Source organism: Danio rerio, chromosome 14 (genome assembly GCF_049306965.1).
Source record: "Danio rerio strain Tuebingen ecotype United States chromosome 14, GRCz12tu, whole genome shotgun sequence".
Lineage (NCBI taxonomy): Eukaryota > Metazoa > Chordata > Actinopteri > Cypriniformes > Danionidae > Danio > Danio rerio.
This window is the reverse complement of record NC_133189.1, coordinates 58,522,501-58,542,617: the sequence shown is the minus strand read 5'-3', so window position 1 is coordinate 58,542,617 and position 20,117 is coordinate 58,522,501. Positions and strand designations below refer to the sequence as shown.

Genomic DNA, 20,117 nt, shown 5'->3' with positions numbered 1-20,117 from the left:
TTTATGTTTTTAGATTAGTGTCCTTCACAAATGCTGCATTTATTCATGATGATTTTCAGTGGGAATATATAATCAAGTGTCATTAATATCTGCAGAATATCAGTATAAGAGGACTGAATGATCGAAACATGTCTGATTGTTATTAATGTTAAACATTAGTGTAAACAGTTATGCTGCTTGGTTTTGAGGTACATTTTGTTTAGCATGAATAAACTTGCCTTGCTTTAAAACACATCAATACACAAAGTAAAGATGTCACAAACATTCTTTGAAACTGAGTGTTTTGAGTAATTTAACCTGAAATAGGGACTTCAGTAAGTATTCTGCAGTTGTAATGACGTCAGCTTTGAATTATTATATTTGTCACGAGCGTTTAGTAACTGAGTTTCAGAAGCTGAATGTGAGAAATGGAGAATATGTAGAATGACTGGAGTGAGGAGATCCGCATCTGCATCTGTGTTTAATGTGTCCCTCGGGGCCCCGGGGCCCGTGAACAGCGCTGAATCATGGCTGACACTCAGAGCCAAGAACAATAATCCCTGCTGAGGAAAGAGTTTGAGTCACACACACACACACACACACACACACACACACACACACACACACACACACACACACACACACACAAAATCCGCAGAATGCCCATAACAAACATCTCTATCATGAAGTCATTCTCTGACCACTCAGCTTTAGTAGTCTCTGACCGGTCAGTTTTAGTAGTATGTCACTGCTCAGTTTTAGTAGTCTCTGACCGGTCAGTTTTAGTAGTATGTCACTGCTCAGTTTTAGTAGTCTCTAGCCGCTCAGTTTCAGTAGTTTCTGACCGCTCAGTTTCAGTAGTTTCTGACCGCTCAGTTTCAGTAGTTTCTGACCGCTCAGATTCAGTAGTTTCGGACCGCACAGTTTCAGTAGTTTCTGACCGCTCAGCTTCAGTAGTTTCGGACCGCTCAGACTCAGTAGTTTCTGACCGCTCAGCTTCAGTAGTTTCTGACTGCTCAGACTCAGTAGTTTCGGACCGCTCAGTTTCAGTAGTTTCTGACCGCTCAGTTTTAGTAGTTTCTGACCACTCAGATTCAGTAGTTTCGGACCGCTTAGTTTCAGTAGTTTCTGACCGCTCAGATTCAGTAGTTTCGGACCGCTCAGTTTCAGTAGTTTCGGACCGCTCAGATTCATTAGTTTCTGACTGCTCAGATTCAGTAGTTTCGGACCGCTTAGTTTCAGTAGTTTCTGACCGCTCAGATTCAGTAGTTTCGGACCGCTTAGTTTCAGTAGTTTCTGACCGCTCAGATTCAGTAGTTTCGGACCGCTCAGACTCAGTAGTTTCTGACCGCTCAGCTTCAGTAGTTTCTGACTGCTCAGACTCAGTAGTTTCGGACCGCTCAGTTTCAGTAGTTTCTGACCGCTCAGTTTTAGTAGTTTCTGACCACTCAGATTCAGTAGTTTCGGACCGCTTAGTTTCAGTAGTTTCTGACCGCTCAGATTCAGTAGTTTCGGACCGCTCAGATTCATTAGTTTCTGACTGCTCAGATTCAGTAGTTTCGGACCGCTTAGTTTCAGTAGTTTCTGACCGCTCAGTTTCAGTAGTTTCTGACCGCTCAGTTTCAGTAGTTTCTGACCGCTCAGATTCAGTAGTTTCGGACCGCACAGTTTCAGTAGTTTCTGACCGCTCAGCTTCAGTAGTTTCGGACCGCTCAGACTCAGTAGTTTCTGACCGCTCAGCTTCAGTAGTTTCTGACTGCTCAGACTCAGTAGTTTCGGACCGCTCAGTTTCAGTAGTTTCTGACCGCTCAGTTTTAGTAGTTTCTGACCACTCAGATTCAGTAGTTTCGGACCGCTTAGTTTCAGTAGTTTCTGACCGCTCAGATTCAGTAGTTTCGGACCGCTCAGTTTCAGTAGTTTCGGACCGCTCAGATTCATTAGTTTCTGACTGCTCAGATTCAGTAGTTTCGGACCGCTTAGTTTCAGTAGTTTCTGACCGCTCAGATTCAGTAGTTTCGGACCGCTTAGTTTCAGTAGTTTCTGACCGCTCAGATTCAGTAGTTTCGGACCGCTCAGACTCAGTAGTTTCTGACCGCTCAGCTTCAGTAGTTTCTGACTGCTCAGACTCAGTAGTTTCGGACCGCTCAGTTTCAGTAATTTCTGACCGCTCAGTTTTAGTAGTTTCTGACCACTCAGATTCAGTAGTTTCGGACCGCTTAGTTTCAGTAGTTTCTGACCGCTCAGATTCAGTAGTTTCGGACCGCTCAGATTCATTAGTTTCTGACTGCTCAGATTCAGTAGTTTCGGACCGCTTAGTTTCAGTAGTTTCTGACCGCTCAGATTCAGTAGTTTCTGACCGCTCAGTTTCAGTAGTTTCGGACCGCTCAGATTCATTAGTTTCTGACTGCTCAGATTCAGTAGTTTCTGACCGCTTAGTTTCAGTAGTTTCTGACCGCTCAGATTCAGTAGTTTCTGACCGCTTAGTTTCAGTAGTTTCTGACCGCTCAGATTCAGTAGTTTCTGACCGCTCAGTTTCAGTAGTTTCGGACCGCTCAGATTCATTAGTTTCTGACCGCTCAGATTCAGTAGTTTCGGACCGCTTAGTTTCAGTAGTTTCTGACCGCTCAGATTCAGTAGTTTCGGACCGCTTAGTTTCAGTAGTTTCTGACCGCTCAGATTCAGTAGTTTCTGACCGCTCAGATTCAGTAGTCTCTAGATGCTCAGCTTCAGTGGTTTCAGTGTTCCTCCAGATGTCTGCCAGCCTCCTCCACACTCAGGAGTAAAGCACAAACAGATGACTGGACAGCTCTGCTCTGTTTCTCATTATCTTGAACAGGGTTTGCTGGATTACTCTGCATTTACTGCCAAAAACACACACAGAGAACCTCCACACGGCCGACTGTGAACGTCATAGAGCAGAGATCATAACCAGACGCATCTGTTTATACAACAACTGTGCTGATATTACCAGATTACCTGATACTATCACTGATCTGATCACATCACACATAAACATCTCTCTCTCCTGCACACACACACACACACACACACAGTCTCTCTCTTTAACACACACACACACACACACACACTGGCAGGATGTGTGGTTCTGTCTGTCACGAGTGGCTCTGTGTTTCCTGCAGCTCAAGGTCACGTCACTTTTACACAGGAAAGAGAAATGCCCTGAGCAGAACACACTCACACACACACACATACACACACACACACACACACACACACACACACACACACACACACACACTAACAGTGTGTCAGATAAAGTAGAATAGACAGTTGTGTAAGAGACCGATGTGGAAGAAAACACAGAACACACACACACAGAAGACTTTGGTGAAACATGTTAAGGCGGCGTGTCTGACAGGTAAACACTGATCTAACTAGCTTTGCAGCTTATTTTACTGTTCCTCAGAGTAAAAAACTCAGGTATTTACTGTAGTGTAACACACACTGTCTCCAGATCAGCCAGACGTGTGTGTGTGTGTGTGTGTGTGTGTGTGTGTGTGTATGATTTAGGATGCTGTCACCATCTAAAACACACTTCTAAAGCAAATATTTAATCTTTATTTTGTATCCGAAAAATGTTTCACAATCTCTCTCTCACACACACACACACACACACACACACACACACACACACACACACACTTATTTGAACTATACGGTCTGTTTGTCCTCCAGAATCCAGCAGCAGCAGTGCTCAGACAGTGCAGAGAGCCGCTGTGTGGTTTAACACTGGTTCTTCATCTCTCAGTGATGTGAAATCTACAGCTGTGGGCACAATTATTCACCCTCCTGTAAAGTCTGTGTTCATTTCTGCTCTTCACTGAAGCTGTACAGTACAGGTACGATTCTGGCACCTCTCCTGTTCAACCTTTACATGCTCCCTCTGAGCCAAATAATGAGACAGAACCAAATCTCCTACCACAGCTACACTGACGACACTCAGATCTACCTAGCCTTACAGCCTAATGACTACAGCCCCACTGACACCCTCTGCCAGAGCACTGATGAAGTTAACAGTTGGATGTGCCAAAACTCTCCTCAATTAAACAAAGAGAAAACTGAAGTCATTGTGTTTGGGAACAGAGATGAGGTTCTCAAGGTAAATGCGTACCTTGGCACTAAGGGTCAAACAACAAAAAATAAGGTCAAGAATGTTGGTGTGACTCTGGAGTCAGATCTGAGTTTCAACAGTCATGTCAAAGCAGTCAGTAAATCAGCACACTATCATCTCACACACACTGCAGGAGTCAGATGCTTTGTTTCTAGTGAAGACTCAGAGAATCTTGTTCATGCTTTTATCAGCAGCAGGGTGGATTACTGTAATGGACTCCTCACTGGTCTTCCCAAACACACAGGCAGACAGTTTCAGCTCATCCAGAACGCTGCAGCCAGAATTCTGACCAGAAGCAGAGAATCAGAGCACATCACACCTGTCCTCAGGTCTCTACACTGGCTGCCAGTTACATTCAGAATAGAGTTTACAGTATTATTACTGGTCTATACATCAGTAAACAACCGATATGCTGACTGAACACACACCTAACAGATCAGTCAGATCATCAGGATCATATACACTAGAAACCTCAAGAGTTCAGTCAGAGCAGGTGAATCAGCCTTCAGCTATAACAGCGCCCCCTGCTGCTGGAGTCAGAGATGATCAGATGTGCTCCAACATTACACACACTCACATCAGGACTGAACACACACCTGTTCAGCTGAGCTTTACTGTATGAGCACTGTGCTGCGTCCGACAGATCACTCTATTATGTCTTGCTTTTCTTTTTCATTATCTTATCACCTGTTTAACACATTTAATCTGTTTTAATCGCTGTTATTCTTTGTTTTTATACGTGTCTCTCTTATTCCTGTTTATGTGAAGCTCTTTAAATTGCCACTGTGTATGAAATCTGCTATAGAAATAAACCGGCCGTCTCTGCATTCATCTGTACTGAGTACATAATAACATTAATATGGTTTATTAGTTTGGGTGTGCATGCGTGTGTGTGTGTGTGTTTGTGTCAGTCTGTGTGCATGAATGCGCGTGTGTGTTTGTGTGTGTGTGTTTAAACCCACACACTATCAGTTCTCAGGTCAACAAACTCACAAATCCCAGAGTTCAATCAAACACAATTTAATTATTTCATTTCCATAATCCCACAACGAAATCCACTGAAGATAGAAAAACACAGGCATCGTGTGTGTGTGTGTGTGTGTGTGTGTGTGTGTGTGTGTGTGTGTGTGAGATGGAAAGACAGAAAAGTCAAACAATGATATGAAAAGGTGATCTCGGAGTGAATCATGCGCTGGCTCTGAACTCAGGCCGTTGTCTGAAACTGAAAGAGGCTGATTTCTCCAGCCGCTGCCCAGAACTGCTGCAACACACTTTACAAGGCTTTGGAGAGTTTATCAGGCTGGAAAGGAAATCTACGAGTCTTCTGGGTGTTCAGCGGCAGGAACATTTGTGTCTGAGCAACTCAAACCTTCTGTACATCCAGTAGAGACAGACAGACTGACGCTCCATATCCTCTGATGATGGATCATGTGCAGCACTGCTCTCCAGTATCGCCAGAACTACATTAGATTTCCCTGTTTTGAATTCTGTAATGATATTAAAGCTCTAATTCAGACTAAAGCTCAAACATTCAGTCTTTAAACGAGTCACTCTGACCTGATATGCAGATATTCTGACTCTGATTGGCTGCTGACTCGTTCATCTAGACTCCGCCCACTAGTGTTTATTTTCAGTTAACTCCAGCCAATAGCAGAACAGCAACTACAGAGTAGGCGGGGCTATAGATAGTAAAGCACCTGATCTGATTGGTCAAGCGACCAGTCGTTAATCAGACGTGTGCGCTGTGCATGTGCTATCATCACGCAGCCCTGGCTGACATACATTCATCCGCTTGGTCTGCATTGTTTTTGGTTCATACAGAAGAGCTTTGGAGCACATATGAGAGAAAACAAGGCATCGACAGGTGGATCCAGCAGAGCTCTCGATGGCTTCATTACAGTAGAGAGCAGAGCAGACGGTCATGTGCCCTTCATAACCAGCGGACATCACAGAAATCCACCGTGCATTAAAGGAGACCTATTATACACCAGTATACGAGCTGTAATAAGATGAGCGTGTGAGCTTTGAGCTGAGAACAGCACACAGATAATGTTCTCCAACTCTCCGAGTCCGATGATATAAGGCTTTGATCCTGATGGTGAATGTGTCAGTCTAGATGGCTGTTCATCTAGAACTCCACATGTATAATCCTCTTAGTCTATGCTGACATGATCTTCAGCACACTCTAATGGATAATGGACAGACGGCTGCTTCTCACTCAGGCCTGCTGGACATGCTAATGAGATGGAGACTAGTGGGCGGGGCTTTCCCCCTCTGATGACACATACAGCAGGAGAATGTCAATCACAGTGCTTCTGCATCAAGAACAAACACAACTCACTCATGCTGAGCATCAGAGGCTGCTGGAGATACACACACACACACACACACACACACACACACACACACACACACACACACACACACACACTGCTGTGCTTTAATCCTGCATGAAGTGTATAATAGGTCCCCTTTAGTGGAATAAACACAATAGCATGCATCTGATGGAGCTGGAGCGGAGAAACCCCACACCAGCACAGATAAAAGATCAGATTAATGCACCAACACTGAGCTTTTGCTTTTGGTGCTCCAGCAATAATAACATTAACAACAATAATAATCCTCTAATGTGCATCAAGCACTCGGAGAATCAACCCCACGCAGGCCATACATTCAGACAACTCGTGAAGAGAGAAGTCATTTAAAAGCCTCTGAGAAGAACAAATAACCTGCTAATAAGATGCCATTTATAACACAGTCTTAATCAACAGAACAACAAGCGTTGTGCAAAACTGAAGCCACGGCGTCACTCTATTTAATCTGTTTCATAATCAACACATTTCACTTAAATGCCCCAAATTTGAGTCCTTTATACTCCACAAACAGCAAACACACTATATATTGCACATCATTTACACAGCACGCTGTCAAAAATACCTGCTTACTAAGAGTTTGTCTTGTTTCTAGTCCAGATTTCTACAACTTCTTAAATCAAGAAGCTTTTATGACAAGCAAAATCTGAAATATTCAAGAATAACGAGTCCAAATGAAGTGAGTTTGGTTGTGTTGATGTGAGATTTGAAGATCACCCGAGACTCTGAAAATAAGCACAAAAGCCTTCCTAAGAGTTTGTTAAATTCAATACTGTAATGGATTTACATTAAAATGGATTATTAATGGGCGAGAAGGTCTCTGGTTCGAGTCTCGGCTGGGTCAGTTGGTGTTTCTGTGTGGAGTTTGCATGTTCTCCCCGTGTTGGTGTGGGTTTCCTCCGGGTGCTCCGATTTCCCCCACAGTCCAAACACATGCGCTATAGGGGAACTGATCAACTACACTGGCACTAGTGTATGAGTGTGTAAAACATATGCTGGAATAGTTGGCGGTTCATTCCGCTGTGGCGACCTCTGATTAATAAAGGGACTGAGCTGAAGGAAAATGAATGAATGAATGAATTAAAATTGTAATTTAAATAAATGTTATTTCAGATTGATTGCATCCAAAATAAAAGTTTGTCATTATATATATATGTGTGTGTGTGTGTGTGTGTGTGTGTGTGTGTTATATACATATAAATACTCGTGTGCATGCAGATATTAAAGAAAATATTTATCTATATTTAAATATTTATATATATGACACAAATTATAAATAAATTTAAATAAACATACAACAATATTGTTTTGTGTAGTTTTTTAGTGTGTGTGTGTGTGTATTAATTCAATTAATCTTTATTTCTATCTTGCTTTTAAAATGTAGACTGTGTCAAAGCAGCTTGACATAGAAGATTAAAGAACATTGTGTTAGTGCAGTTTTCAGTTTCAATTAATAGATATGCCTAATATATTTAATACGCACGAACGCACACACACACACACACACGCACGCACACACACACACACACACACACACAGTGTAATCTGAATGGCATTAATGTTGATTATTGTTCTGCTGTATTTATTTCTGATAACGGCTCATATGATGATTTATTAGCTCTGATTTAATCGCAGCTCAATATTGAAGTTCAATACGAGTGTTCATAGTGCTGCGTACATCATGCGCGGTGTATAAATCATGGCTTCAGTATCGCTCAATGCTTGTTAGCGTTAAAATAAAAAGTAAACAATATGGTGACTCCCCAAAAATGCCAGTTTTCTGGTAGATGATTAGAGAATATCCACAACCCTTGATTAGCAGATCCCCCAAATAGTCTTGCATTGCTCAGCTTCCTGATTAACGATCACTCTCTAAAATAAACATGTAATAATCCCATAGACCAGCTCACATCGTCTCATGTGCATCAGCGATTTAATGCAAATAAATGGCTCAAAATAAAGTTTGTTCCTCAGCAGGAGAGAGTGAGAAACTCTCCGGACGCTTCCAGAAGAGTCCGCCGATGCCTGCGCTCGCCATCACATGTGCAAAGATGGCAGCACTCCCGTCTGCCACACATATAATCTCTACAGTCCACTCTCAGAATGAAGGCACGCTTGGTGGAGCTTTTATTTGGTGTCTGTGCAGGAATCAGGGTTTGCCCACGTCCACTGTGATTTTGGTGAAGAGCAGGTCTTTCTCGATTTTTACCACGTTATATTTTAGCGAATTGATCCCGTCAGTTGCCATGGTTTCCCTTGTGTGCGCGATTCGGTCAAATCTGTGACAGGAAATGACATCATTAGCACCAAATAAAGCATTACAAAGCGATTCAATTACTAATTAAATTAATTAAGTTGGTTAGTTGGCTGGTTGGTTGGTTAGTAAGTTGGTTGTTTGTTTTTTTAGTAAGTTAGTTGGTTGGTTGGTTGGTTGGTTAGTAAGTTGGTCGGTAAGTTAGTTGGTTGGTTAATAATTTAGTTGGTAAGTTATTTGGTTGGTAAGTTGGTTGGTTGGCAGGTTGATTGGTTGGTAAGTTGGTTGGTTTGTAAGTTAGTTGTTTAAAGAGTTGGTTGGTTGATTACTAAGTAAATTGGTTGGTTAGTAGGTTAGTTGTTTGGTTAGTAAGTTAGTTGGTTGTTTGGCTGGGTAGTAGGTTGGTAAGTTAGTAAGTTGATTAGTAAGTAAGTTAGTTAGTTGGTTGGTTAGCAAGTTAGTTGGTTGGTTAGTTGGTTAGTAAGTTAGTTAGTTGGTTGGTAAGTTTGCAAGATAGTATGTTAGTTGGTTGGTTAGTAAGTTGGTTGGTTAGTTGGTAGGTGAGTTGGATGGTTAATTTGTAAGGTAGTTGGTTGTTTAGTTGGTTAGTAAGTTGGTTGGTTAGCAAGTTAGTTGGTTGGTTAGTAGGTTAGTAAAGTAGTTGGCTGGTTAGTAAGTTAGTTGATTGGTTAGTAGGTTGGTAAGATAGTATGTTAGTTGGTTGGTTAGTAAGTTAGTAAAGTAGTTGGTTGGTTAATTAGTTGGTTGTTAGTAAGTTGGTTAGTTGGTTGGTTAGTTGGTAGGTAAGTTAGTTGGTTAATTAGTAAGTTAGTTGGTTGTTCAGTTGGTTAGTAAGTTGGTTGGTTAGCAAGTTAGTTGGTTGGTTAGTAAGGTAGTTGGTTTGTTGGTTAGTAAGGTAGTTGGTTGGTAAGTTAGTTGTCTGATAAGTTAGTTGGTTGGTTAGTAAGGTAGTTGGTTGGTAAGTTAGTTGTTCGGTTAGTAAGTTAGTTGTTCGGTTAGTAAGTTAGTTGGTTGGTTAGTAAGGTAGTTGGTTGGTAAGTTAGTTGATCGGTTAGTAAGTTAGTTGGTTGGTTAGTAAGGTAGTTGGTTGGTAAGTTAGTTGATCGGTTAGTAAGTTAGTTGGTTGGTTAGTAAGGTAGTTGGTTGGTAAGTTAGTTGATCGGTTAGTAAGTTAGTTGGTTGGTTAGTAAGGTAGTTGGTTGGTAAGTTAGTTGTTTGGTTAGTAAGTTGGTTGGTAAGTTAGTTGGTTAGTAAGTTAGTTGGTTGAATGGTTAGTAAGTTGATTGGTTGGTTGTTTGTTGTTGTTTTTTGAAGGGCATTTACACCTGTCTTTTTCAGGTGTAGCTGTGTCATCAGAAAGAACACATGAAGCGAGCACATCTTTCCAGGGGACACCTTTTGAAGCATTTCCCTTGCAATAATTTCTGAATTAAAACAATATCTCTAATATCATTTTAAAATATACTTTCTTTTAAAATATGCTGTTGTGTGTGCTGATAATGTGTTGATAACGTATTGCAGAACACCTTTGGGTGGTATACGGGTTGGGTTATAGTGGTATTCGCAGGTTTACTGTGTAAGGGATGGCCAACTGTGATTATAAATGTACTTACAGAAATTAATTGCATGCATGTATTAAATCCAACAAAAGTACAATGTAAAACCAATAAGTAGATTGAAAGACATGAATAATGTCAGTTTAATCGCATATTAGTGAAGGCCACTTGATATAGTGTCCCCAATAATTCCCCATGCAATAATAATAATAATAATAATAATAATAATATTAACAATAATAATAATAATAATAGTGTTTACCTTTGAGGGTTTGGGTCGTTCTGCTTGTCTCTCTCATGACGGATCATCCTACAGCGACCCAGGAGTCCGTCAGGCCTAGATATCGACATTCCTCTGGAGGAGATCCTGCACAAACACTCAATGTTCAGAAAACTCACACAGCGTAGTTTTACACCAGACGAGAGCAGGGAGATGCCATAACTTATAATTCAGATGAAGTCAGAATTATTCACCCTCCTGTTAAATGTTAATTGGCAAGCATAATGGAGGAACACAAGTGTAGCGTTCACTATTTTGCAAATGTGTTTCAATATGGAATTACTAACGTTAATCCTTTCACACAAGACCAAACCGATCTCGAGTGTAAAACATTTTTTTGTGAATTAAATTTGTTTGCAATTTAGTGTTTCCACCACTCATTTCACACACAATACTTCACAATTTGCATCAACACAGGCTGATGGAAACCCAGCAAGTGTGATTTAGTAAAGTGAATAAGCTGCATTTACGTTAATTGTTAGAGCAGCCAACTGTAGTATTGGTAACCTAGCAACCAACAGTAAACAATGCACACATCAATCCTGGTTTGTCGTAGCGCAACATTGGGTTTATATTATAATACTATTTAGATTATATTAGTAATCTATGTTGGTCTAAAGTTCACTTAGCCAGAGTTTATTTGGCAAATCCATTTCCATTATTGACATTAATCCTCAAGCGACTGTAAAATAGAATTATGGGAGGGATTTTTATTCTAAACGTGGTGTTTCCATCATGCCAAACTCCTAGTTGTAAGAATAAAATAGTTTGAACAAAACACTGATTCCAAAAACACAAATGCAACTTAAAAAGCATCACTATAACATTGCACGTAATTCTGAAGACTGGAGTAATGATCCTGAAATTTCAGCTTTAAATTACAGAAATAAATTACATCTTAGCTTATATTTACATCAGAAGAGATATTTCGAATCATAAAAATATATAAATATTTTCTGCAATAACACAGCTAAAAATGTAGCATTACATAGCAAAAATAAATACAATTTTACCATATATTTCTCATGGAAATATGATATTTAATATCATAAAAACATATTAATATTGTTCTGGAGTAATAATCCTGAAAATTACATTGACAATGACATTTTACCATAAAAGTATAACCTAGTTCACTCTCGCGATTCAAGTAACTGAAAATTGAAACAAAAACTAAAACTGTAGACTGTAAACCTGAGATATGAAAGTGTAGACGTGTGTCTGGCAGAGCTTAATATCTGAGGGCTTATTATAAATATCACACACACCCTCTGGCTGCCTCAAATAAGCAGCAGTTCCTGCTCTGTTTCCTGAATCGTTTGTTCATATGAATAACAACAGCAGAGCAGGTGTTGATGCCAGCAGATCTCCCAGACAGTCCTGTCCTTTAAATAACAGAGGCTGGAGAAACACACACACACACACGGGCTGTGGGAAAACACCCGTCTTTCTTTTTCATGATAACAGTTTAATCTGCCCGTCCTTCTGCTGGCAGGACATTTCTTATCTCAAACAGAAAAACAGCATTCATCAAATATGCTGGAACGCTCGACTGCACTCCGAATGAATGCTTTCATGGTCACATTCAAAAATATTGTGATATATTTTTATGATATGAAATATCATATTTCGATGTAAATATTTGGGAAAACGCTATTTATTTCTGTGATTTAAAGCTGATATTTTCTAAATCAACACTCCAGTCTTCAGTGTCACATGCAATAATATTATGATGTATTTTACCAATTTGAAATATCATATTTTGATGTAAATATATAGTAAAATGTCATTTATTTCTGTGACGTAAAGCTCATATTTTCTGTATTATTACTCCAGTTTTCAGTGTTACATGCAATAATATTGTGATATATTTTTTATGAATTAAATGATCATATTTGGATGTAAATACACGGTAAAATGCTTTTTATTTCTGCGATTTAAAGCATTTTTATTAATCATTTCACTAGTCTTCAGCATTAAATGCCATAATAGTGATATATTTTTGTGATTTTAAATATCATTTAAATACATAAATCACAGAAATGAATAGTATTTTAACATACTGTACATTTCATAATTAATATTTAATATTTGATTTTCAATATTATATTTTGATTTAAATATATGGTAAGACGCTATTTATTTCTGTGATTTAAAGCTGATATTTTCTGAATCATTACTCCAGTCTTCAGTGTTACATGCAATAATATTATGACACATTTTTGTAATAAAAATCATCTTATTTCGATGTAAATATATGGTAAAATGCAATTTATTTCTGCGATTTAAAGCTGATTTTTACATGCAATAATATTGCGATGTTTTTTTGTGATTTAAACATCACATTTTGATGAGAATATATGGTAAAATGTTGGTTAGTTTTGTGATGTAATGCTAAATTTTCAGGATCATAATCCAGAATAACACTGATATATTTTGTTATAATAATAATATTATATTATATAATAACAGTATTAATATAATGATAATATTTTTGATAAACATCATATTTCAATGTAAGTATAGGGTAAAACGGTATGGTAAAAATATTTATTTCCATTATTGAAAGCTGAATTTTAAAAATCATCACTAGCGCTTTGGGTCTTGGAAAAGCGCATTATAAATAAAATGTATTATTATTATTATTATCACTCCAGTTTTCAGTGGCACATGCAATATTATTGCGATATATTTTAGTGATTTTAAATATCATAATTTGATTTGAATATATGGTAAAATGCTATTTATTTCCGCACAGTATTATAGTGTAGAGGTGTGTTGTGTTGTGTTTTGTTTGTGTCAGACTCAGAAACAGGAAGTGTGAGGCTGAAAGCGGAGCCTCAGCTGAATCGATGTTTCCGGTTTACTGGAGCAGAGGGCTCTCTTTGCTCGACTGCGCTACAGGAGGAAAACAGCGCTTTATTTTTACTCTTCACACTTGTGTGTGTGCTTTCAGTGAGGGTGTGTGCTGAGTTTCTGTCATTCTGGAAGATTCTCACAAAACACTTTACTGAAAGTACACATATAAAATATTTTTTTCTTAAAGTACAAAAATTATATATATAATTCAATATTCAACATTTAATTTGATTGTATAATTCTATTATTTATTATTACTTCAGTCAAAGTAAATTTAAACTAAGATTAAACTATTTACTGTGAACATATTTTTTATTTGATGAGTCGAGCTGCATTTGTGTGAGGTTTGTTCAAACTATTTAAAAGTAATGTAGACATCCTAGAAAACTGCATGATCAAAAGTTCTCATGCTAGCAGCTCATGATAATATTAAAGCAATAACTCATATATATATATTTATCATATTTATATATAATCAGTGAGTCGCTAACTACAGTCTCCTGCCAAACAGATCATTTGAATGGGGAGTCATTTGCTGGAGACTCACTCTGAACAGATGATTTAAACCATTACATGAAAACCCGGTCTGCTCAGATTATTTGAATCAGTGAGTTGTTTACTGCAGACTCACTCACAATGAATCTCTTGAATCAGTGGGTTGTTACTGGAGACTCACTCTGAATGAATTGGTTGAATCAGTGAGTAGTTTACTGGTGAGTCACTCTGAATGAATCACTAGGATAAGTGAGCTGTTTACTCAAGACTCACTCTTCATTGAATCAATATATTATTCACTAGAAACTAGTGCTAGACAAATCATTTGAATCAGTGAGTTATTCACTGGAAATTCACTGAATGAATCATTTGGATTGGCGAGTTGTTTACTGCCGACTCATGCCAAACAGATCCTTTGAATGGGGAGTCATTTGCTGGAGACTCACTCTGAACAGATGATTTAAACCATTACATGGAAACCCAGGCTGATCAGATTATTTGAATCAGTGAGTTGTTTACTGCAGACTCACTCACAATCAATCACTTAAATCAGTGAATTGTAACTAAAAACTCTCTCTGAATGAATCACTTGAATTAGTGAGCTGTTTACTGAAGACTCCATCTCAATGACTCAATTGAATCAATGAGTTGTTCACTGGAAACTATGTATGAATGAATTAAATCAGTGAGTCGCTAACTACTGACTCCTGCCAAACAGATCATTTGAATGGGTGAGTCGTTTGCTGGAGACTCACTCTGAACAGATGATTTAAACTATTGAGTCATTACATAGAAACCCACTCAGATCAGATTATTTGAATCAGTGAGTTATTTACTGCAGACTCACCCACAATGAATCACTTGAATCAGTGAGTTGTTACTGGAGTCTTACTCTCAATGAATCGATTAAATCAGAGCTGTTCACTGGAGATTAGCGATAAACGGATCATTTCACTGGAAACTATAAATGAATCATTTAAATCAGTGAGTTGTTTACTGTAGACTCCCTCTGAATGAATCACTTGACTCCGCGACTAGAGCTGAGTGAGCAGTTGTATTGTGTGTTTATAATGATGTAAGGAGCGATGCGTGTCAGTATAGTGTTGTTTTGAGTGTGTATCGTGACTGTTCTGAGACCTGTTGAAGATGTCGTCGTCCTCTCCGCCCCAGCCCCAGTAGTTGTTGGGGAATCCGTTGATCTTCAGGAACTGCTCTTTGCTGAGCGACGAAACGCCACCGAAATACTGTGTGTACGGCAGCCTGTAGACGAGCACAAACACACAGATGAGGAGAGTGTTCCAGCGCTGGGAAATGCTGAGACAAAGATCTGTCAAATGCACGGTAATAAACTGGCATGTGTGGTGGGCAGAATAATACTGTACAGATATGGTAGAAACCATGAGAAAATCAGCATATTACAGTAAACTGCCATGTTTCATTCATTCAGAATGTTATACAGCAGTGTGTTGAAGAACTAACATCTACACACACACACACACACACACACACACACACACACGTCATTATCAGGAGTGTCTCTTCCAGAAACCCAAACAAACAGCTCCTGGTTGACATGGGAATTACCATAGCAGGACTCTGATGTCAGGAAAACACAACACAGATTCAGAACATGGGCCTGTTTCAGTAAGGAGGTTCAAACAACTCTGAGTTTAAACTTGAACTCTGAGTTGATTTACTGAGAGATTAAAAACTCTGAGTTTTGGGTTTCAGAATAGCGGATCTGAGTTGGGTCAATCAACTTTGAGTAGAGCAACTCAGAGTAAAGTGCGCACAGTGACTATGAAAATGCATTATCAATGGAGCGCAGATATTACGAGTGACCATGGCAACATCTGAGAATAAAAGAGATCAGCGTTTCTTCCTCCAGCTGAACTTGATCTGCTCATGCAAAGTTATAGCATATATGAGCGTATGTATTAAAAAAGAAGCAGCCATCAGTGAAACAGAGACAGTTAGCCTGGGAAAACAGCTGCTCAAGTTAATAAAGTTAAAAAAAACGTTAAAGTTTAAATTTAAATATTTGAGTATAATAAAATAATTAATGTTATGGGTGGCATTTATACTTTTTTTTCTAAACTTTTATACACGTTTATCAGTTTTAATAGGTTTAACAGTACACTTGTGTGTCTGCCTTTTCTTGATCAAGTGATAGCTGAGGTTGATATGACATGTAGAGGGTAAGCAGCACTACAATCATTTTGAGAAAGAATAATAATCCCATTAATCTAGTAACAGTACATGTCGAAGGACAGTGAATTTAAGATAATTATTTATTTAAAAAGGACAAGCCAATCTCGTACGTGACTTTGTTCTGTGTGTGACTAAAAGGTAGGCAATATCTATGTTTCCATCCAAATATATGACATAAATTTATGTGCAAAACTGGAATATTGCATAAAAGATGTGCATAAAGCAGCGTTTCCATCCAACAAGTCAAAGAGAACAAAATCATCACTTCCTGATTAACTGGTGCCAAATATCAACAGTAAAAGCAGAATTTACTGTGGTAGCAGAAGCTGCATCAGTCTTTTCTTTATTTAATAAATGTACTTGCGCCTCAGTACAGAAGACAATGCTGACACACAATGAACACGTGGGGGCGTTTGAAGCCATGAGACGCGGAGACTCTTGACACGCTCCAGATGCTCGGAGGTAATTAATAATATACACTAATACTGAAACAGTTCAGGCATTTTAGATTGACTAAAACAACATTTAAGACGTGTTACAGTGTGCTCAGCCTGCTGGTTTGTCCATTCACACACATTTTCATCATCACATGATGACCCTTTTTTAATGTACATACTGTAATTTGTTCAGTAAAATTGTTTCCATCATAGTTTATGCGCATATTTTCTATCGAATAAAAGTTTATCCTGCTCAATATGTGCATGTTTTTTATGCAAAATTTTATAAGGTATGTGCATCATGACGTTTCCATCAATCGTTTTTATGCACATCTCCAAAATGAGCATCAAAATAGGTGTGTGGAAACGCAAGGCCAAGACGAGAAATACCGCTTCATCTTTAAAAAAGGGGAGGAGACCGACAGAAACTCAGAGTTTAGAGAATAAAGCCTGCTCCTGACCAGGTTAGGTTCACAGTAATTGACCACAGTAACTGACTCTGAGTTAAAGTTACCTCTCTTTCAGAAACAGGCTTGACTTACCCTGCTTTCTCCAGTTTAACAAACCTGCCACTCTGAAACCGAAAACCCAGAGTTTCTCTCATTTCAGGGTTAAAATACTCTGAGTTTTCACTTAACCTCCTTTCTGAAACAGGCCCCAGCTCTGCTGTCAGATATAAACCAGTGGCACCATGTATTATTAAAAAATAATTATGATAGACATATAGAAATACTGAGTCAATTTCGGTTATAATGAGGTAAGGAATTTTTTTCATTTATAAATACTTGATTTTCAGTTTTAGTGTCTTGCAAAATTTATTTACAATCCTATAGATCACAATAATATAGATCACTGATCTCTCCTGTGCAGTCATATTCTCTCCAGGATGCTGTACAGTAATATAGCTCTGCAGATACACTCGATTAGTCAGTACCAAAGACTAAACTGATGAACCAATCTAACAAGATCACAGTCCAGAGATTACTAATACTGTAAACTCAACATCAGCAGCGAGCGTGTGTGTGTGTGTGTGTGTGTGTGTGTGTGTGTGTGTGTGAATTTTCATCCAGTATTTCCAGTCATTTCTGTGTGACGTTAACATTAGATCAGCTCAATCTTCAACCACACACACACACACACAGACAGACAGACAGACACACACTCACTCCTGAACACAGTTATTTCGCTTGTTCCTCCAGTTGAACAAAGCAGATAATGTGAGGAATGCTCATTATATCAGATTTTGTGTTCACAGAAGTGAGAAACTCAAACAGGTTTGCGACTCAATGCAAGCGATGACAGAATGCTCAGTTTTGGCGAGCATTAAGAGCAGTAAGACCAGTTCCAGCTCTGCTTCTGCATGTGTGTGTGTCATGAGTAATGATCGGCTGGGATTATAGCTCCAGGTGAACTCACATTCCAGACAAAAACAAGACATTCTGATGAAAACACACTTCAGCAGTGGAGGAGAGAGCGTCAGTGTCATCATCATCATCGTCACCATCATCATCATTTCTGTTGAGTTCTGCTGGGAACAGAGTAAACTGTGTCCTGCATCAGCTTCTGGCCGGCTGACGCTCTGCTGTAACACTCCAAAACAACAAATCACAACCAGATGGAGGAACAGCAGAGAACACTGCAGACACACACAACTAAGAGCAGCACTGGGTGCGTGTGTGTGTGTGTGTGTGTGGGCTTAACCTGACCTTTAGCAGAGATGCACACTCTAAACATGAACAAAGAGAACACACATGAACCTGCACACATGTGCACACTTAACAAGCTCAAACACACACACACACACACACACACATCTGAACATGCTCACATGCATACACAAAAGCACGCACATTTGCACACGTTCAAACACACACGTCTCCATATACTCACGCGCACACACACACTTTCATTTACACTCACTCACACACACACACACACACACACACACACACACACACACACACACACATGTCTGCACATGCTTACATGCAAACACAAATGCACGCACATTTGCACACGTTCAAACACACGTCTCCATATACTCGCGCACACACACACACACACTTTCATTCACACTCACACACACTCCAGCAGCTACAGGTTGAGCGGTGTGATGTCAGCGCAGTGTGTGTTTGATCATCTCTCTGACGCTGGATTTACTCGCAGCTCAAAGTCCAGCAGGAGTAACCCGGAGGGATGTTATGAGTTAAATATTCTGGGTTGAATCAACATTATCTGTGGAGGATTAACGCTGAAAATAAACAACAAATAATCTCTCTGGAAAAGCTGAATGACCTTGAACAGCCTCGAGTTACTCCGGTTACATCTCCCACAATCACATGCTCATCTTCAGCTGTAGGTAAAGCAGCCGGTAACACAGCGCTGATAATGAAAGCTGATTTGCCATAATAAAATATTAATCAAACACAAAAAAAGGATGAAATAACACTCAAAGTTTAACTGTGCTGCCGTAAACATGATGATAAAAATCATCCTAAATCAACACACATCCTCTGCTTATGCACTGTAAGGCAGTCCTGAATGTTGAACGCCATGCAAATACACACACCGCAGCATTTCCATCTGCACCAGCATCATATTTACACACACACACACACACTCAAACAAACAATAATGTGGGTTCAAACACACCTGACGTCAGAACACAGGACAGGACACATGACACTAGAGCTGCGCGCTATTGCAAAACTCTGGCATTGCAGTATTTAATTTGTCTGTGATATGAGCAGATGCTTAAATCGCTCCGTTTGGAAAAGAAATGCTTAATTTAGATTGAGTGGGGTGATTCTGAAAGGGTGTAAATAATAAATAAACAAATAATAAGCAAAAATAATTACAATAGAGCAAAGAAAATAGAACAATAATTAATAATGAACCAGCATTCAGGAACATAAATTGAATTAAAGTCAAATGTAAGACAACACCGTGTCAAAATCATTGTATTAATATTTCAGTCAGATTATTCTTCATTAAAGGTACGAACGCTGTTCTTTTTGTTATCGAATGCTCCTGAAATGCCTTTAAAATGCATGCCAATGATACACTTTCACTCTGTTATGGTTGTGTTCTTATCAATAATAATCCTGACTCAACACTGCAGACTCTGTGATGTGGCGATCGAGGACACACACACTGCGATATCCCTGCTGAAACCATATAGTGCGCAGCTCTACATGACACTGATATTCAGTTATTCAGTATATCGTGAACATTAGGGCTGTGCGCTTAATCAAAATCGAATTGCAAATTGAGACATCGCGATTAATTAATCATAAGAGGATGCAATACGAAATGTATATGTAAACAAAAATAGTGAATAACATCTGAGGTGAAGTGCTTCAAAGCTAGTCTGCTATGCTTTAGAAAATTAAACCCATGCCAACACAGGGAAAACATGCAAACTCCACACAGAAATACCAACTGACCCAGCTGAGGCTCGAAGCAGCGACCTTCCTGCTGCGAGGCCACGGTGCAACACTATAGTTTAGTTTTTATACATC

The 20,117-nt window shown here is 39.1% G+C and overlaps 1 protein-coding gene across 10 annotated transcripts in view; it reads right to left on the bottom strand.

The window, feature by feature from the left end:
• Positions 1–5,115: 5,115 nt before the first annotated feature.
• The window catches only part of b4galt1l (DP-Gal:betaGlcNAc beta 1,4- galactosyltransferase, polypeptide 1, like), a 30,310-nt gene continuing 15,308 nt past the window's right edge, over positions 5,116–20,117 (bottom strand). For 2 of the 10 annotated variants that reach the window (XM_073921668.1, XM_073921663.1), the window contains 4 exons: positions 15,086–15,208; positions 10,577–10,681; positions 7,825–8,762; positions 5,116–5,230 (listed from right to left, as the gene is read on the bottom strand). In XM_073921668.1, coding sequence (XP_073777769.1) covers positions 8,633–8,762; positions 10,577–10,681; positions 15,086–15,208 — 358 coding nt within the window. In that variant the 3' untranslated portion in view covers positions 5,116–5,230; positions 7,825–8,632. Of the gene's footprint in view, positions 5,231–7,824; positions 8,763–10,576; positions 10,682–15,085; positions 15,209–20,117 lie in introns of those variants that run through there. The other 8 variants (XM_073921669.1, XM_073921666.1, XM_073921671.1 and 5 more) reach the window with 6 other exon arrangements.